Source organism: Anopheles darlingi, chromosome 2 (assembly GCF_943734745.1).
Source record: "Anopheles darlingi chromosome 2, idAnoDarlMG_H_01, whole genome shotgun sequence".
Classification (NCBI taxonomy): Eukaryota; Metazoa; Arthropoda; class Insecta; order Diptera; family Culicidae; genus Anopheles; species Anopheles darlingi.
In genome coordinates this window covers 23120946-23145412 of record NC_064874.1, presented here as the reverse complement: position 1 = coordinate 23145412, position 24467 = coordinate 23120946, and the positions used below count along the sequence as shown (strand labels likewise).

General features: G+C 48.5%; 2 protein-coding genes across 8 annotated transcripts in view; one reads left to right on the top strand and one right to left on the bottom strand.

Annotated features, from left to right (window-relative positions):
* LOC125950219 (uncharacterized) overlaps positions 1-24467 on the bottom strand; it is a 486985-nt gene that overhangs the window by 283526 nt on the left and 178992 nt on the right. The gene's annotated exons all lie outside the window — the stretch shown is intronic.
* LOC125950165 (protein winged eye) overlaps positions 1-24467 on the top strand; it is a 111428-nt gene that overhangs the window by 32333 nt on the left and 54628 nt on the right. For 6 of the 7 annotated variants that reach the window (XM_049677869.1, XM_049677866.1, XM_049677867.1 and 3 more), the window contains exons 3-4: positions 7422-7476; positions 17288-17667. In XM_049677869.1, coding sequence (XP_049533826.1) covers positions 17304-17667 — 364 coding nt within the window. In that variant the 5' untranslated portion in view covers positions 7422-7476; positions 17288-17303. The remainder of the gene's footprint in view (positions 1-7421; positions 7477-17287; positions 17668-24467) is intronic. The other variant, XM_049677863.1, reaches the window with a different exon arrangement.

Genomic DNA, 24467 nt, shown 5'->3' with positions numbered 1-24467 from the left:
AAATGGTTTTTCGGTGAAACGGATATGCGGAACCGAATGTTGTTTCGTGATGTATTTATTTGCAAACAACCAACAGATTGAAGCAGATGCCAGCTGAGCAAATGTCCTCGGAATGCCTCCGGTCCGGATGTGGTGCGAAAAGTACTTTAAAAGATTGCATAACCCCGCGTCTGTAGCGTTTGTGGTTCGCAGGACCACATGTGTCACGCCTTTCGTCTTTCGACGCACACAAGCGCACAGAAGCAGTAATTAGCAGAAAGAGCTCACATGTGGCGACTGGTAATACGAGCTGCTTTATTTGCTAAATGTGTTACTGTTTTTGGGGGGCCATTATCAGCTGGAATGTGATGCTTTTTCCTTTTAACGCGCGGAGGCTCGCGAACATAATTCATGCGTTCGAGGTGTAATGTTTTGCTGCCTCGCCGGCAATCAAACAATTGAAAAGTTTTTAACCATATTTTATCGTTCTAATACGTCGTTTCGTGCTTAACGTGGGGTGCTTGACGAAAGGAAACATTATTTTTTTATGTTGCTATGCTGTTGAAACTCCAGAACCGAAAGCAAAATCTCTGTTTTCACCGCTTCGAAGCACCTTTCTGACGGAAAAGCAGCACCATAATAACGATGCGGAAGACTCGTTTTTTTCTTTTCCTCAAGTATTCTCCAAGATGTGGGCCTCGATGATTTACAGTTAATTTGAGTTTCGCAAACTTTTCTACAAGTTCCACACAGAAGCTGCTCGTGCGCATGATCGCACCACCTCGAGGCGAAACTTCCGGAACCAAAACGAGGCATCGCATCCCGGTGCGATACATTAGATAGACAGACAAAGTACTCTGCCTAACGAATCCACGGATCGCGCATGGATTTTGTGGCACAAAACGCTCCGGTCGCACCATTTGATTGTGAGCTCGATTTCGGTTGATGATGACTGCGACGTGTTTAAAGTCCTCTGTGACGCCTTCGGTCGTCTTCCGATCGCCTTCACTGCCAACTAAATACCGCATCGAATGCCGAACGAACGGGTGGGGGCGGGGAGCATGTGTTTATAATTAAATCAGAAACTTGTGCGATTAAATTTTGTTTTCCGGACCATTAACTTCAAGTGGAAGGAGGCCTCACAGTAGGCTGCGTAGCTAACCGCATTCGAATGAGGCTTTGCTCGTGAGCCCTGGCCCCGCATTATTCCTTTGTCACCAAAGCGCGCCAAGGGATATCATGGTACGGGGAAAGGATTAATGATTTAATTGATGAGCGTCGCAGCATGATCATATTATGCCCACTCCCGAGAGAAGAACAGCAGCAATCAGCGGGCAGGGCCTGAGTCCTAACAGAAGCCGGTGGTTTAAGTGGAAATGAAAATCAATCCCTACAAATGGAAAACCATTTGATGTGTTGTGTGGCTACACGTCGCTGCCGGCTGACGACGGTAACATGGTGATACGTTCCAATAATTTTAATCATTTATTAGAGCACTCCAATATTAGTCCACGACGGTCTACGCGGTGTCTGCTGCTGAAGTGCAAACCGGGAGCATGAGTCGCGAAAAGGGGCAAAAAAGAAAATATTATAATCACCCGCGTCCATCGTCCTTTTTTTCCTCCCCAACACACACACACACGCATATGAACGAAGGGGAAAAGCCTTGTTGCCACTGCCATGGTCCGGTTGTCCTGGTCCTCCATTTTCGATGACCGCACGTGCCCGTCGTCGTCCCAAAACACAACGTTACGACACGACACGGCCGGAACCCGGGCCGGCCGGCGGACCAAAAATGGGTTTTGGGTACAATTTTCTTAATTGGAAAAAAGCAGAATGAAGTACGCTGCTCCAACGCCGACCAGCAGCAGCAGCAGCAGCACGAGCACTCCACGATGACACAACGGGATTGGCGAACGCGAACGAACTGCGCTGCTGATGGGCATCATTTTCGTTTTACCTTTTTCTCTCTCGTTCGTGCAGTTCGGTTTTTTTTTGTTGCTGCTGCTGTTGTTTTCGCCATTTTCTCGCAAAATCTCGCGAAGGCACAAAACGCGAAACGCCCGCAGCATATCGGTCCGGGACCCAAGGAAGGGGGAATCATGGGCTTTATTTGGATTTTTGCATTTTAACGTTCCTCTTTAGGGGCCAGGGCTTTCGTCGTCGTCGTCGTCATTGGCCTCTGGTCTGGTCTGGTCTGGTCGAACGGTCGGTCGTGATGCGGGGGATTCTGTTGTTGGTTTTCGCTCTTCTCGCGGCTGCTTTTCGCGTTATCATACTCGATCGATGTGCTATCTGTTACCTTTTATCAGTTTATTCTCTCTTTCTCTCTCACTCTCCTTCGTGCTTCTGCCTAATGGAAATGGAATGGTGTGGAATGGTGGTCGCTTGTTGGGCGATTTTTTTCGATGCGCCAATGTCCCGTTTTCTTGTACATTTTCCACGCACACTTTGTCGACTGTCACTCGATTCGATCGACGCTATATGTCACTTGATGGCTGGCTGGTCACTCTCCTGGGACCTGTACTCGATGCTTGCTGGATTGTATTGCTGGACCAGCAACAGCAGCAACAGCAGCAGCAGCATGAACAACATCATTCTGCGACGGTCCCTTTCCCTCGGGGGAATGAGGACCAACCGCGGCAGCAGCACACCTTCACCTCGCGAGACGTGTCCCTTGGCGGTGTTTGCTGCTGGTGCTACTACTGCTTGGCTCTCAATTTAACGAGGAACTTTATGGTGATATAGTTGAGTGTTTACTTTCAAAATTAAAAATTCCTCCACCACAGACACAGGATTATGAACCCCGCAAGCCGGCATCCTGGCGCTCCTGCTTTGTGGCTAGAAGTGGACAGGAATAGGATAAAGTCGGGAAATGGTGGCCACACACACTCATTGTGGACAGTGTACGGCGATGATATAGTGGATGTAATAAAATTTACATTCCATTTTGTTGAACTATGTCCGCTAGTCACGAAATTTTGTGGAACATATGGAGTGCTCCAACTCCCGACTCGTTGTTGGTAAGGTTCACTACTGAACTAGAGCGTGGACTTCTGTGGAAAACTCGAGCTTCTCGAAAGCACAACTTTTCCGCTTCCAAAATAGAGGGATAATGTTTACTACGAGCAGGGATAATGTTACTTAGTTATGCAAGCAACCAGGCATAACCAACGTCGCTACTTCTGCGTCTCGCCTTTTTTTTCCTGTAGTGAATTATGGTCTGATAGATCGAGATTAATTGATGCCAGTCACAAAGAATCAGTGCCAATTGTCCACCCAGCCACAGGAGCTTCCTAGCTCTTTCAACTCTTGGAAAGGGACTCGCTTTCATCTGCAGCCAATATTTCATTACCATGGTGAAGCACCAGAAGTTGGCTGTGTTTCGATGGAATTTGTCATGAATGTCAAACGCCATGACACCGGGCGCGGTTGACACTCGGCTTGGCCATCCAGTCACCACTGGAAATTGATTTCCATCTGCGCGCGGAATTCCTTTTTTACTCTCTCTCGCTTCCTGTACAAGCGACCAAAGGAACTTGGTAGTAGAGCAGAAACGGTTGATCAAACTAACCTCCTAGTCTCTCTCTCTCTCTCCGATGGAGCTGTTCGAAACAAACAAAAAATCCATTCGCTGGCGAACGCCATCTAGTCCACTTTGCTGCTAGTGACGTGGATGAATTATCTCATTCCTTGTAATGGCTTCATTCGATGAGCTTTTCCGCTGGATCGCTGCAGTAGTTGGTAGTTGTCTGCAGTAGTTCTCCAAGCCTCGGGAGAAGAACTGACGACCGACCACTACACTACAGCTCATCAGTGTTCAGGTCTGGTTATCTCGAAGGTTTTCATTCTCTTCTTGTGCCCTTTCCCAGTCCCACGGGATGCCGCAACTGGACCAAAAACATGGTACCGCATTTGATGATTAGCGACGAATCAGACCAATTTCGATTTTGTACATTCCCTTGGTTCCGGACTTCTGTGACGAAATCAATTTGCGTTGCCAGCCTCCACGTGGAGTTGTAGTGTCCAGCAGCAGCAGTAGAAGTAGCAGCATCAGTTCATCAGTCAGTAGTAACCCAAGGAACTTGATAAAACCATGGGATGACCCCCGGGATGATGGTCCATTTGTTACAGTTATCTCGGTTTTTTCGTCCGATTATTACTATCCCCCGATATTACAACGTTTTTTTTTCATTTTCCTCGTGCTCCTCGAGCTATCTAGAGGCTTTCGCTTCTTCTTTATGATCCCCCCGCTTCCCATTCCGTAGCGCGATTCTGTTCGCTAGATTACGCGTCTTACAAAAAACAATATTGCCAAGAGGGACAAGGCCTAGTAGCAGCAGCAGCGGCAGCAGTAGCCACAACATGCAATCGGTTCGACCTCCGGTGGATAGAGCGGCCCCGGCTGGCCCGGAGAAAGATGGCGCAAGATAACGAAGCGCAAGCGTTGTTTCGCGTTCCCGGGGATCACATGTATACATGTGGAACACATTTTCCGTTTTCGTTAGTAGTTTCCTCCGTGTTAACCTCACGGCTCTTCGGAGAAGGAGAAACGGGGGAGGAGGGGGATTGCTTATTATGAGAACCACCGAAGCGTACGTGGGACAATAAATATGATGATATGTGTATGCGCCTGGGCCGACCTTCCCTCGCGAAAATTCTTTCATGTGACTTTCGCTCCGGACATGCATGCTTCCGGGCTGCGCCACGGTTTGCGCAACCTCCCGCAAGGATGGTGGGGACCAACTGCCACTGACAGGCATCAGGCATGGGGCATTAATTTGTGATACTTTTCAGATCATTATTTTCCACGCTCGTATGCTGCTACAATGTTTTTGCAACAACGAAAAAAGAAAAAGAATCCGGGAAAAGGGACAGGAAAAGAAAGGCCCCGAATGCCGGAAAGCTGCGGAGGATGGCCATCTTGGCTTGGCAGCATCAACTGTTCCTGCTGCTGCTGTCAGAGAGGGTGTTGGATTTTCCTCCCTACTGATGTGACTGCTGCTGCCAGTAGTTGGGTGGAAAATTAGGGGACGATAAAATCATATGTATGTGAAGAAATTTGGTCACCGATGGCAGTCATAAAAGTGACAGGCCAGCAGTAGCAGCAGCATTATCCCTGAGCTCTTCCTCCCCCCAAGGGTGTTACAGGACAGGACGCCCTTTTTTTTGGGGAGGTTTTGTACGACGCACGACTACCGCAGCATCTCGTTCGCTTCTTTTAGTGATTCTTTATTTCCGTGTTGCTGCTGTTTTATGTCACAACAACATGGTTTGGCTAATTGACATTTATTTGTCGTTGGTGCTTTATCAATTGCCGCTGCATGAACCCGAGAGGGGGGTAGCATGATTGAGATTTAATGTTGCATTTGATTTTTCATGCTCGCGAGTAGAAGGGAGGATGCCCATCAAGGGGAGTTTGTTTTTGACGCATCGTTATACTACTGGAGCTTCGGTAAAGTATTGTTTTATCAAACTATTAAAGTTTCTTGATTGGCACCTCGTATCGTCCTCGCGTTGTCCAATGCGCTACCTGTTGGCACAACATCTGAATGGCAAATACCGGGGGACCCCTCAACTATTGATAGCAACAACAGGCAACGCGCAGAAGGCAATAAAAGCGACGAAATAAAAACGACGTCCATCGGCTGCGCGGCCTACTTCTGCTTAATATTTCAACGCGATACCCATTTCCTTCCCCTTCACAGGGGGGAAGACAAAAAGAAGGGACAGGGAAATGATATCGCTCAATCGGAAGAACCTCTCGGACACCTCGCAGGGTGTCATCACACCATCGCCACCATTTGCGGCCATTGTTGGCGCTAGAGCATGGAACCCAGTCCCAGGTCCCGGGTCCCGGGAAATGGGTCCCGGGAAATGGGTCCCGGAAACGTTTTTCGATCTCAATTTTATTTGTTTTTGATGTCGATTGTGTTGATTTGATGGCGAAGCCGGGAACGGGACGTTGTAAAATGTGTTATCGCACTCGACGTCGCAAAGAGGTAACTGAGTGTATCAATCGAATTTACTGTCCCCTCTCCCCCGCAAAAAAAGATGAAGAGACGGAGGTGAGCGGATTCTTTTCAACGTTCCGGTTTTCAACACCGAACACATGTCATGACATGTGACAGCAGGAGAAGGCTCGGACGGTAATGCTCTCGAGTCACCATTTCGTTTTTTTTGTCATGTAAATAGTGTTGATATGGATATGATGCTTCTTCTGCTTCGGACCGTCTCCGGGACACTGGACGACTCGGCCCTCGGACGGCACGCTCCAGGCGATGATAAATTATCTTATGATGAACATTAACAAACACTCGTATGTTTTCGTTTCGCTTCGCCCAAGTCTATTAAAACTTAACCAATTACAAACGATGGCAGTCCATCAACCCGGTCCTGCGTTGCTGCCATATCGTGGGCCCATGGGCTAGGAGAAGGATTATAATTTCCTAGCAAATGGAAAGCATTCAGCGAACAATCAAAAACAAACTCCACCCCCTTCTCCCGTCTCTCTAGGGTCGCTAGAATCCTCGGGAAATGGAGCAAAGGCACGTTCTCCACTGCGCTTCTATCGTCATCGTCATCACCGTCAGCCCTCAATGATGCATCAATTTTTGGGAGGCTCTGTTCGGGGCCGGGATAGAGGGGTTTTGTTTGGGGCCAATTTTCAACATCATCACCATCGCTGATTGTTACAAACAGTGATGAGTGGACAGTTTCTCCGTTGTCTGCTGCTGCTGTTGAGCCTAGGCATAAAAAACAGGACGCCAAATGTGTCCGCCTTTCGCTTTCCGGACTTTTTCGGACAAAATGGATAGTCGTCTTTGAGTTGTTTGTCTCGATTCTGCTAGGGGAAGAGAGGCTAGTGACTAGTTTTGTGTGACCGAATGACGATGACAAGTGTATTACAAATTACCGGGTATGATGGCGTGTAAGTGGTTAATTATAAAGCAGAGAAGAGAATTGTCACAAGAAGTGTACCAAATTGTAAACATTTATGCTGCCACGCCACGCCCCACCAGGCGCAGGTACAGCTGATAGCAAGAAAGTAGAGAATGTTTCATTTCGCAATATACTATAATCTGCTTCGTCATACCGGGCCTATGTGGGCATTCTTTAAATAAATGGGTTCCCCACCTCATGACATTAATTAAAAGTTTTTAGTTTGTTTCTTTGTTCACGTTGCGCTCGTGCTCCTATCGCCGCGGTGCTTTTTTTTATCAGTAAACTGATCTGCAAATGTGTTTGATTGTTTTAATTGCTTTTTTACTTCTTTTGCCCACACCCCCTTCCACCCCGGGGGGCGGGTGGAACTACAAATGCTTTCCATCCTAGAAAGCCTCACACGCTGTGCGCTCACGGTGCGGCTGTTTTCTGTTTCATTTGTTTGTTTGTTTGTTTGTCTTTAACATGCTTTAATTTTTTCCATATGTTTTTCACAGATTTTTTGCGCGTTCGCGGATAATCCCCCATTCTGTTCTAGCTATGTAAATGCTGGTAAGCATTTTGATTTTTGTTTATTTCCATTTGCTCATTTCGCATTCTCTGTATTTCTATCTTTCCTTTTTTTTCTTCTCTGTATCGGTGCCTATCACTTCTGTATGGGTGTAGTTAATTATTTCTCTAATTTGTTCTCACTATTCGTATGACAAGGTTGTTATCGCTGTTTTTGTTGACTAATGTTTATCCATCTCGTCTCGCTAATACTGAAGCATGTTTTATGTTTAAGGTAGTTGAGTATCATATCATTTGAAGATTCCAGCACTATATACGCGCTTCAAAACGGTTTTCAGAGCACAGGAAACCCTAGAGTAGAGATAAAGAAATGTTTACTCACCGGCGCGCGACTTGTTTAGCCGGAAATTCATCCAAGCAGCTTATGCTCGGTTGCTGCTTCTGTCATAAAACATACTGGCGGTTGATGCTTGCTTCCGGCGGGGAGGACGCATCCACTTTGTGACGTTTATGACATAATCCTATGCCCGTATATGCGGGGGAAACCATGGCCCGCATGTAATGACTTGCCTCAAAATAAGAGATAGGCCCGGGTTCCGGAGGTTTTCATCTGCTCGACAAACATACACCGATGTAGAAAGCATGCCGATGGGCACGTCAAATTGAAATGTTTAAATCATCAACAAATGATTACCAGTTTTTCTTTAGCAAAGCAGGAGGAGGAGAAGGAGGAGTTGGGATGTCAATGTGCTCGGTTTGAGATCTCAATTCACATTCGCGCAGAGTGTTTCGTGCTCCAAAAAGGAGCCGCTTTGATTACAGAGCAAACATCACTGCAACTACAGTGCAAATAGCACTTCATTTCTTATGTGCCAAAAGCATGCAAAAGGTCATCGCAACGCAACGCGCCGATTGTTCAAATATTCCCCATTTGGCAGCAGCAGGTCGGTCAGCGTTCGGTGGTGTTGGCCAACGGACAATACTGCACGCAGCTGGCAATGCTGCAGCATTCGCGGACGAATGCCAACCAGCGAGCGAGCGAGCGAGCGTGTGAGGGAAAAGGAATAATTGTGAAGGCATTTGTCATTCGTCGGGTGGCACAAAATGCCACCATTCGATGCCACCGTCCGATTCCGAATTGTGTTGTTCCGATTGAGGCATCCCGTGCGTCCGACCGAAGCAATGCGATGCCAAAGCGAAGAAAAACAAATGCATAAATAAAATGTTCAATTCCTGGCCTGGCGCAATCGCTGGCAATGGTTGGTTGGCTGCTCGGATGGTTGGTTGTTGTTGAGTTTGATGTTCAGCTTTAACGGCCGATGGGAGCAAATAGAGACGGAGTGAGATTCGCGGAAATCTCGGGCACAAAAACTATGCACATTTCCGGGGTTGCCTGCTGCCTGTGCCCCATCGGCACCTTTGCAGCTGCAGCTGCAGCTACGACTGCACTTTTCCGGCACTCGCGCTTGGCGTTCGTGTTCATGCCGATGGAAAATGGGCTTTATGGTTATGCCGGAGTCAGGCGGCATATGCGCGGCTATGCTCAATGAAGATTTCGTGAGCCCCGGGGGGGGGGGGGGAGATCATGGTGTATCGCGAGTGAGAGAGAGAGAGAGAGAGGACGCAAAGCTGGCTTTTTGCCAGGCGTGAATAAATAATTCATATTTCAATTCCCGATGAACACGGCGTACCGTGGGCACGATGTTCAGTGCAACTTTGCGAAGAGAGGTCCAAGAGCCAAGGGATTGAAGCGGTAAATGTATGCTTCGTGAGAGCATACAGCACACAATGAAATGCTTAAATAGTTTTTTTTTTTTGTTAAAGTGATTGAGAGCTTGTTTTAGAATAGTTCAATTGTATCATTAACCTAAAGTGCAATGAACTACTCTATATAATTACACACATTCAAAGGGATTAGTGACAGGATTTTGCATCCCATGCAGCATAAAACATTGTAATATTGTGCCTGTAGGTGAGTGAAATCCCATTTTACCAAGACACACACACAGTAGGTAGTAACCACTGCTCTGAGTCGTGTGCTGCGGTTTAGGACAAACCATACCACCACTCCATTGTCCTCCTACCAACATCAAAGACCGGTCACAGTCGCTGCTCACCGGTGTAATTTATTTCCTCGCTCATCGTTGCTCGTCAGCCCTCAAAAAGGACACAAACTCATTTGGCTTCTTCCTTCGGCCGGTGATGTAGCAAAGTGGAGCCATTCGTTGTTGCGACCAGAAGAAGAAGAAGGCCTCGCTACCTGGCTGGCAAAGTGTCAGACCCCGTTGCCAGCGTGTCTACCGTTGCACCGGCAAGTGCGTACCCTTTTGACCCCTTCGTACCGAGGCGTACACGCAGACTCATATACACACACACACACACACGTGAGACATCGTGAAAAACATCGTGATTATGATGTTTGTGCTGCTACCAAACGAGAACGCCAACGCTTCTGTATACCAGCATCACACTGACGAGAGCAAGAGAGAGATGCTGCACCAAGCAGGCGATGCGGAAGGTAGTAACGATGGTGACGACGACGACGACGACGACAAGCGACTGATAAAGTGGTTTTGAAAAGCAAAGAAAAAAGAGATCCCCCTTCAGCACGGAGCTCAGCAGCTCTGATGAGACTCGAACGAACAGACGAACGAACGAACGAACGAACGAAGAGCCTAAAAGCGATGCAAGAGACTGCATCTCGGTGCATCGCATTGACGCACGCAAAACCTCGAACCTAGGGACCGGGAGCAAGATTGTATTATGGTCTGGTGGTGTGCTTGTAGAATATGCGGACCACTGAGCATCAGTCTCCGTCACGAGCCACAGACATTGACGTTGTTGCTCCACAGAGCCACTGATTACACTGCAGTGGCTAGCTGTCGAACCGGTAGAAGGAGGAAGCCAGATACCGGTCGTCGTCATCATCATCATCGTCAGCAGCAGCAGCAGCATGCTATTATGTTGCGACGTTATGTTGCGGCTACTGATAAAAGAAATTGAGAGAGAACGCTGGCCGTTTACCGGGCCTTGTCCAAAGGAACAAGCAAGGAATGGGACATCAGCTCGCTGCTGCTGGGACTCGCTCACACACGCCCGCCCGGAACAGGAAACATGCATGCATATGTCCTTTTGGGTGACATCGAGGAGCATTGCAGCAGCAGCAGCAGCAGCTAGGGTGACATGAAAGTGGAACTTCCGCTGATATGGAAACTTACACATCGTCACACCAAATCGCACACACACACACACACGGGCACACATACAATGTCTAACAGCTTCCGCTTGTACGAAAACTCTTGTACGGCACTCTCGCCAAGGGTTTGCTGCGGTTGTTTCCTTCAATTTTCTGCTGACGCACACAATCGTTCACTCCTTGGCAGTAGTGGCCACTGCCTGAAATAGGCTTCTCGGGAAGGAACGTGCTGGCGTTGTGTAGACAGAAAAAAAAAACTGTCCAATCACTAGATGGAGAGATGGTGGCCCTCTCCGAAACTTATTGCTTTTTGATGGCTACGGCGTGACGTAGATGTCGTGCTCCGGTAGCCGGTTTGATGGGCTTTCGGCCCCGGTGCGTTCTATTTGTTCTTAGCGTCATGGTCATGTAAGGTTTTGTACGATACCTTTTTTTTTTGTTTTGGAAGCCCCGTTCCAAGGGCCCAGGGGTTGTTTGCGATACGCCACACCGGGAAAGTTGATTGTTTTCTACTCCTAATCTTCTCCACCTCCTCCTCCTCTTCTGCGTTGCGGAAACGGTTTGATGATCTTGACATTAAGCGATTGTTGTCGAGGATAAAGCGGAGGAAAAAGTTTCTTTTTCTTTTACTCCTGCTTGAGTGTTTAGTATAAACATAAAAAGTGGTACTACTTTTGGCTAAAGAGGCTAGCGAAATAGGCTCTATGGCAGAAAGTTTACTGTATTTATGTTCGCTTATATTATACGCATGCTGCACTTTACAGATACTTTACGGCATCGAGACTGAAATGAAAAAAGTAAGTAAAGCAACAAAAAACAGCGGCTTCAACCTTTCGACAGCATGAGGTGATGACCACAAATCGGATGTTTCCTGCTCGATTTAGCAGCAGGCTAATGAATGAATAAAACCTAATGCAAAATCATCGGCATCGTTAGCCGGCGATTGATTATGATGATTGCAAATTGTATTCGATTGATCAACGCACACAGCGTCGACCGACCTTCGACGGAAGGGAGGATGATGCATATGAGGCGGAGGGGAAGAGGGCACTATTTGAATGAGGGACGACGCCTTTTCGTCCCACACCAGGGAGAGGAAGAGATGGTTTTGAAATACCTGCCCCACCTCGATGCATACGATTAACACGCATTCAGACTGGATGCTGAATTCTGATTGCGGTATACGGAATGCTGCCGCTGCTCTTTCTCTCTCTCTCTCGCTTCCTCTTCAGTGAGACCGCAATGACGACAATCAGATTGCATTATGAAATGGCCTGAACCGGTGTTTGCATTGCAAACACTTGGATGCTTAGTTTGTGAGCTTTCATCTCCCCCCGGGGGATGTTGCGTCGTTTCGATCTTGCGTAAAGCCGCAGCCGGTTCCTGTGGTTCCTAACGAGAAAGTAATTTGAAAGAGAACGCGAACGTGAGAAAGAGAGAGAAAGATACTACCCTGAGATTTCTACGGTGATAAATAATGGAGAAAATTGTAATTAAATTCTGTCCAACGGTGACAAATTGCTGTTTGAAAAAACCAAGACTGTAAGGGGTGAAAAAATGGTTTTCAAATCTTTTGTACCTCCACCGCTTGCTATGCTCTTATCGCACTTAGTTACCGGAGACGATTACCGGAGACGTCGGTGACCAATTGGAAAACTTTTTCCCCGGGATCCAAGCTACCTGGTGCTGCTGCTCCGTCTCCGTAGAAAGCTTTTCTTGCTGTCGAGGTTCTCGCTTCACGCAAGTTTGGTGCAAGACGAGCGACCATTTGCACCATTTGCATATCTTATACCATCTCCCCGTCACCTCCATCCGATCGGTGCCTCGATATGTTCTCGGTGCACTCCTCTAAAGGGTATGCACCGCGTCATCCCGTGGATTTGCCTTATTTATTCCACTGTCCACTGCGGTGCTTATCGCATTTCCGTCGTCGTCTCTACGGGGAAATGGAAATTGCTCCTCCTCTTTCTCCTCCTCCTCGTCGTCTGAAACATGAGCAAAAACAAACATAAATTGCATCTTTCAAGAACGGGCTTTGTTGCGGTTGAAATCGTGGAAAATCTTTTTGGAAAACTCCTCCAAAGATAGCAACGAAGGTAAATAGCAGGGGGGATGGGCGCTTTAAAGGTATACACCATTCACGGGGTGATTAAGATAAAGTTCAAACAATATACCTTCGTTCACCCACAGCTTGCGCTGTATAAAGGGAGTGCATATAGTGGCTGCCGCATTTCACTTCGCACATCGCAGAGTGCAACCGAGGCCAGTAAAAAACGTACTTAAAAAGCACGTATTTATTAATCTCTCACTCTCTCTGTCTCTCTGTCTGTCTTTCACTCGCTCTCTTTCTGCTCTGACTTTCTGGCACTTTACAAGAAAGCGAAACAATAAACCTGTACAATCCATTGTGTACCACGTGGAGCACCGTGTGCATTGGCCAAAAACACGGTGAGAGCATAAAAAAACCGAGCATCTAAAAGCTGAACCAAAAACCCTGCCGGCATTGTTGATGCTAGCAATTGGCCGGGGTTGGAAGGAAGGTGGTTGCAGCACAGACACACAGAGAGAAAGAGATTACATCGAAAACCTGACAGAGAGCGAGGGTGAGGGGAAAAAGGCCAAATCCCGCAGGCGAATCCCCGGGTGGAAATCTCTGATCTTTTGCTCTATTCGTCGTCGTGCACCGCTCGGTGCTCGGTCCACGGATTGCAGATGATTGCAGATAATTTGCAAAAAAAAAGACTCCCGATCCGGGCTTGGCCACGGGTATTCTGAGGACACAAGCGGCAACGGCAGCAGCACAACCACGTTGATGAGCTGGTCCTATGATCCTCACTGCTGCCTGTGTCCGGGAAATGCATGTTGCACCGGTACAACCAGCACCCCCCACGGGGAGGCACAACATTTTCGCATTGCGGCCGCGTGCAAAAGAGCGGCGTGTGCACTAAGAACTCGTTTCCTCGCTCTCTCTTCTTCCCATTCCAGTTCACGATGGTCCTTCTTTTGGTCCAATTAAAGCCGTAACCACCTCTTTCCTCTGTACCGGTTACATGACAGGCCGCTAAGGGTGGTGGTGGCGGTGGTGGACGCGTGCGCAAGCGAGTGCGCGCCCGCGGAACTTTCCTTTGAATTTTCATTATAATCCCAGCCCCCATGAGCCCCCTTTTGCCTTCTCTTTCTCTGATGCAAGTGGCCTTTTGTGCATCGTGTGTTGTGGAAATGCCCGTGTGCCCTTGTCTGGGGGTTCTGGGCCTTCTTCTGTTGGTCCGGGAGTTGCACCACCGCCCGGGGCGACTCTCTAGTAACTCGAACAACGACGGCGGAAATTATGGGCAACAGTTTGTTTGACTTTGTGCGCCAGTTGATTTGCGGTTTTGCGATTAAAACCACCCCGGAGGCGGCCCCCGACATGCCACTCGGCGGTTTCTTGGAGGAAAAGCGAAAGAAACGAAGAAGAAGAAGAACAGACAGCAAAAGAACCGCCACTGCCAACGCTGCCGCTTCTTTCTAGACGTCTAGAAAGGGGTCTGTTGTGAGGTGGTGATGGAAAGGGAGGAAAAGTCTTGACGCCCGCCGGGGGAAAGCATGTTATGTTCGATTATTCGATTTTCCGCGAGGGGCGCAAATGATGGATCGTGGGAACTGTGGCACACGTGCCCGCACCCCACCTTTCACGGTGTGTTAAGGGTCTTAATAGTTGTCCATAATGCTCGATAGTTCGAACGATTTGGATCACTCACTCATGATGTAGTGCGTCATTAGTGCGCACGAGGATGCTTCGAGGAAATCGAAAGGAAATTCGATGTTTCTTCCCCGGTCCAGTGGTCACACTCGAGACCGCAACATCATTATAATGGAGTCGCCCCGTGCGCGCACAATCATAATAATTGTCCGTTTGGAAGAAGGCTCCCTGTTTTTCTTTTTATTTGAGGAGCAAACTGACAGCTCATCAAGCAATCCGGCAAGGATATGATCCCGGGTCGAGTACTCGCCTTACGCGAGGAAGGGAAAACGGAAACACGGTGCACGGTGCAGCCACGATTATGATGGCGGCTACTGGCCCCTGTTTTATTACATAATTGCACCGCGGACTCCCTTATCCCTTCGACCTTTCTTTCCTCCCACCGGTGGAACTCCTTGATTGTCGTCTTTGTGGTGTGTTTATTGATTTCGGTCCTTCGTTGACGTCGACGTTTTCTTCGTACACCGCGGCCTCTCATTACGTAATGAATGGTTTTGACAAATCGAACGAAGAGAGAGAGGGAAGAAGAACAAGTTGGTTCGTTATTATTATTATTGTTTTCTTTGCGTTTCGTTTCGTCGTCGTTGTCGTCGTTGTCGTTGTTGCTGTTGTCGTGGCCTTCCTCATCAGGGGAAATGCACACCGGGGGTCCACTATTGCGGCTTGCGGTGCGGACGTCTATTTTACGAGCATCAATTTATTTAGTTTTTTCCGCCTTTTTTCCTGCTGCTTCTGCTTCTGAAGGGGGAACGTTCGCTCCGTGGGGGGAAGGCGGTGCACACGTCGTTTGCAGACGACGGTGACGACGACGACGGGGTGTACGATTCGTTTATGCGATAAGCGCCCCCTCCTACCCCACCCCGGTTAGATGCTTCCCGAAACCGATCGAGAACAGGCCGGATAAGGGTTTGGAACAATCTGTCAAATGGTTTTCCAATTCCGGGATACGAATCGAAAACATATTCTTATTCCCATTGGCCCCATGCGTTTGTGCTGTGATTGCGAGTGCGTGTGTGTGTGTGTGTGTGTGTGTGATGCACATGAGTTTCATTCAATTTACAAAATGGTTTCTTCTCTACTCCATCTCGCCGGGACCGAGGTCCATTATTCCACTTCTCTCGTACGTTAATCGCGTATCGCACGCGGAGACACATCATTCTGCAATTGATGTCTGCGTCTCCTTCTTCGCCCGCGGTGAATCATTGCCGCTGTGAGGGATGACCGGTGTCCAGCGCCTGGTTCCATCAAAACATTCCGTCACATCCTCCATCGAAGACCGCTCCCCCGATTTCGGTTCCGCTCGTTAGACGATCCATTACTTTAATTAAACCTTTAAAAAAACAGCGCCATCGGTCTCGAGGGGCGTTACACCAGCAGTTGTCCTGTTGCTGTCCAGCCCAGGCCCAGTCCAGGAACGGACATCTTGCCTTTTTTTTATTATTTTCGCACTTTAAGGCGAGATCGTGTCGAGAGCCGCCCGGTCCGGGAAAGCATTAAGCGCGACCGGAAGCTAGCACCATCTGAAGGGGCCTATATAGACCCTTTTAAAGCAGGCAGACGAGAAAGAGGAACGAAGGCAACACTTTCTTAAGCGATCGTTATCGTATGCAATATTCATCATACTAAAACATTATGAAGACAGTCCCTCCCGAGTCCCTCACTTTTGCTCCCCGAAAAGTACAAAGAATCCTCAAACAGGAAAGAGTGCGCCTCGCTTCGTACCTAAAATAAGGAGAAACCTCCTTCAGCACACACTCGTCTTGAGCCTGTTTTCCCGACAACGCACAGCAAAACTGCAGAAAAATGCCTTAAAACCCATGCGTTCCTGAGTGGAAAAGAGCTCAGAAGAGTCCGTTCGCTTGGTTTGAACTTTTCGAGGACATAAATTCATTAGCCGTGGCCACACGGAGCGAAAATTTGCGCGCAAATTTACAAATTAATGCCAAATCGTTTACGCTTCGATATGTTTACGTGGCCGGGTTGAGGAAATTAAAATCGTTTTGTGGAAGAAAAGGATTGAACACACTAGCAATGATCACTATCTATCAATGTAAACCACAAATAGAACATATTGCGAGCCCTTCCGTTTGCAAACAGCTTTTACTCTAGGTTTTACGCTCCACGGACCTATAATCGTTTGACAGCATGTAAACGGCAAGCGTAAATGTTTTGGCATTAATTTTTTCGTTTGCGCTAGAGTTTTCGCCCCGTGTGGCCACGGCTATTGGCGAAAGCGTCGCCCAGCATCAGCCTCCATTGTCGCCGTTATGGCGTTATATGCAAACAGCCTCGGCTACGACGACAGCGACGACGGCGGCGGCGAACGTCAAATATTTGCTCAAAATATTAACACAGCTCCCCAGATGTGCTTAGGAAAAAGTGTTTTTCCTCTAAGAAAACTTTGCATTCTCCTTCAGACGACAAGTGGCCCCGGCACCATCGCGTTTCTTATCAAATTTTGCATGTTTTAGTAAAACGGTAAATGGTTTCCTTTCGAGGTTTCGAGAGGGAGAAGCTTTAATAGATTTTCTTTTCATTTTAATCCAATTAACCAGACCTAGAATAAGGCGCAGAAAGTAGCACAGCAATGATCTTCGGGAAGAGCAAGCGCAACGATAAACCATCATTTCGTGCCTGAATGGGAAAATGATGCCTTATCACGCACTTCCGGTCTGCGCAGAGTGCAGACAACAACGGCCCAACCCCTTCTGCGTTCTGATAATCCTATGCCTTCCGTAACCTTTTGTTTAGTTCATAATTTAACGACCTTTTCTCGACCTGGGCTAGCTTCTAGCTTGGTTTGGCGAACACTGGCTTCGCTGCTCACAACCACAGACCCCTTGCTTAGCAGTCTTTGAAATGATTTTTCATTCTTCAATGTTTCGTTCTTCTCTTCTCTTTCCGCTCTGTTGCAGTGTGCCTTGCAGAGGCATGTTGGGCTCTACTGCTAATGGTCGTTTAATGGGCCCCGGTGTTGGTTCATCAACGTCGTCGTCATCATCATCGTCGTCGTCGTCAATATCTGCTACCGCCCCGACCGCCCAGCAGACATCGCAGCAACACCATCACCTCCACCATATCCACCATCAGCAACAGCAACAGCAGCAGCACCACCTCGGTCACTATCCGTTTCCGGGGCTTCCACCACCACCACTACCGCCACCACCGCATCCGCACCATTTACCGCTGCATCAGCAACATCAACATCACCATCAGCATCGCAGCATATGGCCAACGCTAGCGGCCACCAGCGGTCGGAGTGCATTCGAACTGCAAACCGCAACCAATGGCGAAGGTAAGCCCGAGAACGGTGCCACGTTGTTGTTGTTGTTATTAGTTTCATTGCGTTTGATGTGTTGAGCCACAACCTAACCTAAAAATCGATTTACCATTTTCCCACTACGCGATCGCCATCGCAGCGGCCATCATTAATGACTTTTGCAAATTTCGTCGCTTTCGGACGGGGTTCCCCCTCAAGATTCCAATCATAACCAGAATCCCGGGGTTTTGCAATTGCAATTGCATTGCCCGTCATGGCCGCAACCGATGACATGGACTCGTTCCGCCGCCATGTTGAGAGTCGCATTTTATCGACAAAACTATTTCCGGTCGCGTGGAGGAGGACCCAAGCAGCACAGAGAGAGGAAGAGAGAAGTAGAATTTGAATAATTGCATCGCTTAAGGCCACGGTGCCAGGTGCTAACTTTCACGCCAAGCCGCTAGATCTCAGACAACAACAACGGCAACGGGGTGCAAATGGTCCCCACGACCCACGGTTCATCGTTGGGTTGGGTTGCGTGCGTGGGTCCTTTGCCCAGGCCGTTCCGCTTACCCTGTGGAGGAAGGAGGACTAAATGGTTGCTTTCTGCTCATCGGCATCGATTGCACCCCCAACTACAGGCTGCGGCGGTGGTCTGTACATACAAAAAAAGGGTAGGAGTTGCAACTCCAACTACCACGTGAGCGTAAGAAAGGGCATCGGCGCTATGCAGCTGTAGAGGGTGTGACTCACTCCGGTACCATTTATCATCGTCTGGTTTCGATGACCTTTCGCGGCCATCGTGCCTCCCGGAGTAGCTGGAGTACCCGTGTGCCCATGCCCGTGTTGCTGCCGATAAATCTGTGATTCAATTTCGTTTTAGCAGCGTTTCACACAAAACAAGAAAAATAGGCGTTCATAATGCTATCCCACTTGCAAAGCAAACTGGAAACATTTTTCGATGCAGTAAAGCATAAATGTTAGCATAAATTTGCATTTTTTTCTCCATATACCACCAATCGACGCTGGAAGAATAATATTTTTTCGGTTCGTACGGATACCATCACTAGCACACAGAGACACGCAACTCGAGGGAAAATGATCGAACGATGGAAAATGATGAAAAAATTAAAAAAAAAAAAGTTGGTTTTGAAATCCCCAACTCGTCGCGCTAAACGCACCACGCGGCCATCTAGTGTTCGATGATTTTGAGGAGGGTTTATGCGCGCTACAATACAACCTTGTGAGCTGAACCCAGGCCAATGCTGCTCCTGTCGAACTCCAGGATAATCCCATCAACTGGGTTTTTAGCTCTACATAGGTCAAAAACGTCACAAATGGATAGCGTTTTGAAGCTCGACCAAAACGAAGCAGCAGCAATGGCAGCAGCTTGAGTGCCTAGTGCTCTTATCTACACGATTAGCAACCTTTCAGCTGCCCAGCGCCACATTCAAATTAAAAGTAATAAAACACGTTCCACTCCTCCTCCTCCTCGTCGACGTTGTTGGGTCATCAGATCCTCGTCCAAAAAACGTCCCACCCCGCCGGGTCTGGAGCATCCAAACCCCTCCGGGGGGGGAAGAAATTTGTCAAAAATGTTCACCCTCCCACTTCCTGGAAGAATGGCTGGATGAAAAAACGCGCGCCTACACGCCCTCGTCCGCGACCCTTGCCCCCGCCCCCGTGGGAGATGAATAGGCAGGTTCGATTAAGGCGATTAGAGTACGACTCCGACGTTCCAGTCTCTCGCCCTCGACACGCGTGTGTGTGTGTGTGTGTGTCCATTAATCTCCGCATGTATAGCAGCAGTACCAGACTCCTTGAGAAGAAGAAAGGCCTTAGGAGCTGATGATTTGGCGCCTTTTTCTTTCCACTTTGCCCTTCCGGACATCCCGGACATCGCTCCTGCTAAAAGGTTGTGTGGGACGTCCTTTCATACACACACGCACACACACACGCACGAGTCAAGTGTACAGCAAGTTGGTGCTAGTAGTGGTGTCTCGCCCTCGTTCGATACATTGCGCGCGTTGCGCGTTTTCGGTGAGTTCATAAATCAAACTCTTGCAGACTCGCTCTGGAATGGCACTCTGGAGTGCGCTAGCTCCCGGAAATCCACCCCACCACGCGGCGACGACCCAAATCCACTTTAACCCTGGAGAGGGCGGGAGAACCGAAGGGGAAACAGTTGTCAGCCCCGGAGATCCTCTTCTTTCTTTCTTTTTTCTGCTTCTTCTGCTGTTTCGCTAGACCGCCCGAATGCAAAAAAAGACAAATAATCGCCTCGCGAAGAACGCACTCTGGCGAACGAGGGGAGGTGGGGTGGGGGGGGGGGTGCTCACTCTCCTCTTGGAATGAATATTGATGATCGTTCTGAACCCCGGTCTTTGGGGTGTACTCCCAGGATTGCATTAACGAGAGCTCGAAAACAGCAAAAAGGACCATTCATCGTGCTTACATTCGACAAGGCTACTACACGATGCTACCTAGAGCCTGCTGCTCTAGAGCCGCTGTGCTAGCAGCATGTATGTGCTTTTTGCATTCCATGCCATGATGCGTGGTGCCTCGTGAGAGCAATCGATTATTTCATTTGTGAGCATTCGAAATTGAATGATTCGTACGGTGGTGCTGGGGCTCACGAGCACAGCCACAACACTTCCTCTCTGCAGGCGTGCAGAAAACCACATATTTTAATCAAAAATTGTTCTTCCTAGGACGCAAAGCAAGCAGCGCCTCCGGTCAACTATCAGGTCCAGCGAGCTATGCTCGGCGGACGAACGAGCTCGAAAGAACCATGGACGAAATGGACACTCTCGATGTCACCTTCCCTGTGGGAATAGAGAGCGTGCCAGGAAAAGGGAATCGCAGGGCACACACACACAGAGACCTTCGTCGAACGTAGTCGTAGTCCGTTTGTTCGTATGATGAAGAGCTAACCGCAAGGCGCTCGATGAAAAACCACAACCAACCTAAACCGAATGCGGCGACGCTTACGTACGATTATACGGTTTTTGAGCATTCGCCCTGGACACTATCCACTCCTGGGACCACTCAGCCCCAGCTGGTGTGGCTCAGCAGAGAATCCAATCGAACCGGTCGTCGTCTTGTATGCCGTGACCACACTAGACACATACACAGTACCGCGTTGCCGTTCCCAGTGGGTGTTGCAGAAGCGTTTTTTGTGCTGCACTTCGTAGCCCCAAGGTCTCGGTGGCGTTTCATTCACAGGTGGAATACAGGGAGTGGACGAGATAAACTTTTTAGCCGCTTTCTAGCGGAGCATCATCGACACAACCACTCTCTTCTTCTTGTAGTGGCACTTTATGGAAACACATTATTGTCGGTCCGAAGTTTTACGAGTAAATCATGTATCTCGGGAAAGTGGTTCCCGGTGGTTGCAGCAGCTATAGTGTGACCACGGAATCACATCAGACTTCCTGTCCTGCCCGATGGGGCTGTAATTCTGTGGTCTAGTGCCTCTTTCTTGCGAATCGAAATTAATAGTCAATACACGATGACGTCATAGAAGATTATCGTCCCTTCTGCGCAACCATAACAGCCAACTGCGATGATCTGAACCATCATTTCAAATATATCTTGCGAATGCATCAACCGTTCACTAAGTCAAGGGCAACTTGTTTTCCGAACTGCTTTCGGACTGACGTTTGAGTTTGGTCCGCCCGTGAGTGGGTTACTTGGATGTGTTCGTTCCGTTCTTCCAGGCAATTCACGGTTTAATTATTACATCTCTCGCCGCCCATCCCTCCATCGTCGCGTCACGTCGCGAGTGACTCAGCCACTTTCGGAACCGGATTGGACCTCACAGAAAACTCGTCGCGGGTGCTACCGTAATCTTCTCAATCACCGCTCCGCTTCTTGGAGAGGTCATCTCATCAGACACTTCACGGTCGATGGTGGTGCAAACAATGGTGCTGCACTGCTGCAATTTGAGAAGTCGATCCCGAACGGAATTTTTCACACTTCACACGTTCGCTCGATCGTGTTATTGACACACCGTACCCACACCGAGCAGAGGCCGGGCCACAATAAAGGCCGCCCGGCTTTTTGTTTGACCATCGAGACCTCAATGATGGTGGTTCTAAAAATGTCATCGAAGCTCGAAATGCATTAGGATGCTGAAAACGGGTATTGACGCAGCCACGGTCCGCTCCAACGCGCGGTGGACCGGACGTAACATCCTGTGCTTGTGTGCAAAAGTGCACCCCGAATGGTTGTCGTCGTCGCCGGCAGGGTCGTTGTTGTTGTTGCAGGGTGTATTAATTAAAATGCGATTGATGCGGTCGGTGCTTTGGTCTGAAAACCGTCGACATGTGGCTGGTGGCGGCCACCGGTCACATCTTACGGTCCACGGTCGTCGCCGTGTACATTGTAGCGCACTCCGCCCCCCAAAAGGTCCAACGCTCGGGCTTTGGTCGTTTTCAGTGGAGATTAGGTGGAGATTGCATCCTAACTTATCGTTTCGCCTGTCAAATGGGTAATGGCATGGCTTTGGGTTTTGTAAATGGAAGGATTAGGGAGCGAAATGTGTGATTAGTTGTGCTGCTGGTGGTAATGGTGGTGATGGTAGAGGTGCATGGTCCGTCCTTTCCTGGTAGCTAAAACCACAGCCCGTTGACTCGGAGTTTTGCTAAATGGTTTGGGGGATGTTGGAGCGGGAAATCAACAAACGTTTGATGAGATTTCACTTCACCAAGACCACTTTTGCCGTCGTATGCCAACATTTATTCCATTTCATTGGTTGAAAAGTTTTTTTTTTACTCGAGTGCATATTACTTCTTAATATTAACCTTTTCTGCCTTTGGCATCGGATCATGTTAAGTTGTTCTCGAATATTCGAATCTAACATTATAATATTCAACAAAATGATATTGAATTAAACTGAGAAAGATATTGAATTAAACGGAAACACATAACAATCAATAAAACACGGTCCATCGCCTCTTTCCGAGCTGTTGCAGTGTTGTTCTGCTACTAACCATCAGAGAATTGCATCCGAGAATTGCATTGCGAGGTCGCCCTTGGTAGGACTTTCGGTGATGCAACAGATTGATGCACTTGACCCTCTTCCTTCCCTTCGATGAAACCATGACGAATGCAACCATCTCTCGCCTTTGGTCTCGATGGTTCCGTTGCGTCTAAATGCATCGCGGTGCATCCTCTGCCACACACACAAACGATTTCGATATTGGAATGGAAATGGCAAACAACATAACAATAACCGTTACTAGCATGTCCGCTGTCATGTACCCCAAATACTGGTTTTTTGGGGGCCGTTCCGAGGAGTTAGCCCGGACCGGAACGCATCATTCCGTTGTGTCCGCGGTCGTGTGCACGCAACGCTTCAGGCAGCCAGTGCAGCAGCAGCAGCAGTTGCAGCAGCACGAAATGCATCCCAATGCAGCCGGTGTGCAACCAAATGCCAACGATTATCGTAAAGCAAATAATAAACACTTTTCCAGCGTTCAATCAGGCCAAACGTTCCAGGCCACCCCTTCCGGGAATGCTGATGCGGATGCACCAGTTGCAGTCCACGGCAGCCGTACGGAAATGCATTTGCAAATGCATCACCCTGCTGCGTGCACGGAGGATGCATCCCCGGATGTGTCGTTATTCTAATTTTATCGATCCTATTTAAAACAATCAATTTTTTGCCGTTTCCAGTATCAGCTGCTCGAATCTCACGATACTCTCCGAACTGTGGGATCAAAAATTGATTTTTTTTCCCGTCCTTTTTCGGGTGGAAGATGTATGGGAAGATGAAATGGTCCGTCCCGAAACGGTGGTTCCGGTTCGGCGATCCAAAGCAACCATCGATTATGGGCGTGATAATGTAGATGGGCGCGTTATTGAAAAACGGTTAGTTGAATTTTATGCATTTCATTTTCAGCATTCGACGACGATACTGCGGTATCCGTCGTCACATCTGCAGTCTGATCCATCCATTTTCATTCCCCCATCCCCTTCCGCTGTTCTTGTTTAGCCGCGGCGCATGGCGCAATATCGTTTGGAATATATTATTAGAGGAATAATTTAGGAGATTCTATTACCGCGCACACACACACACACACACCCTTGGTGCCTTCTCACAATACGATCCAAGCAAGCAAGCGAGCGCCCCGGAATCGAAAGGGATGAGTTCAATTTACTTCCTCGCGCGCAGGCTGCTTGGATGTGGATTTTTTTTGTTTCTTTTTTTTCTTTCTTCGAATCCTAAATTTTTGCTCCACAAAATTTGCGAACGCCCTCGGCGTTCCGCTATCGGCGGCGATTGCGTAACGCGGAACACCGAACCACCGGCGCGCCACGAATACTTGAAATTCATTTTCGCACCCGCGCACAAACCGTTCCAGCGCCCGCCGACGGCCATCTGGGGATTGAATCTCTGGCGTCGCGTCAAAATCCTGGATGAGTCTCGAAGCGAAGGAAACGCGACGCTGAGCGCACGCCGTGCCGGTGATCCTGGAGCGTGAGAGGAAAGGAAATTTAAATTTATACGACATGGGCGCTCCGGCAGGACCGGCCGGAGGTTTCATTTCGCGTCGACGAACCGAACGTGAAGGAAAAAGTTTTTCCTTCAAGCGCGCCCCGGTTGTTTGATGAAAGATGTTTCAGCATCGATGAAAGTCAGCTTTTTCTTTAGGGGGCATTTTCCGTTGGTGTCGGCGTGGCCGAAAAATTGGCGCGACGGCTCAACACACTCCACAGAGAGCAGGAGAAAGAGAGACAGAGAGAAGGCGAAGGATTTATATAAATTTTATGTGGAAATTTTAAATCAACTCTCGAGCGTGCATGGAGAGAGCAGCGCCCTTAGTGAGATT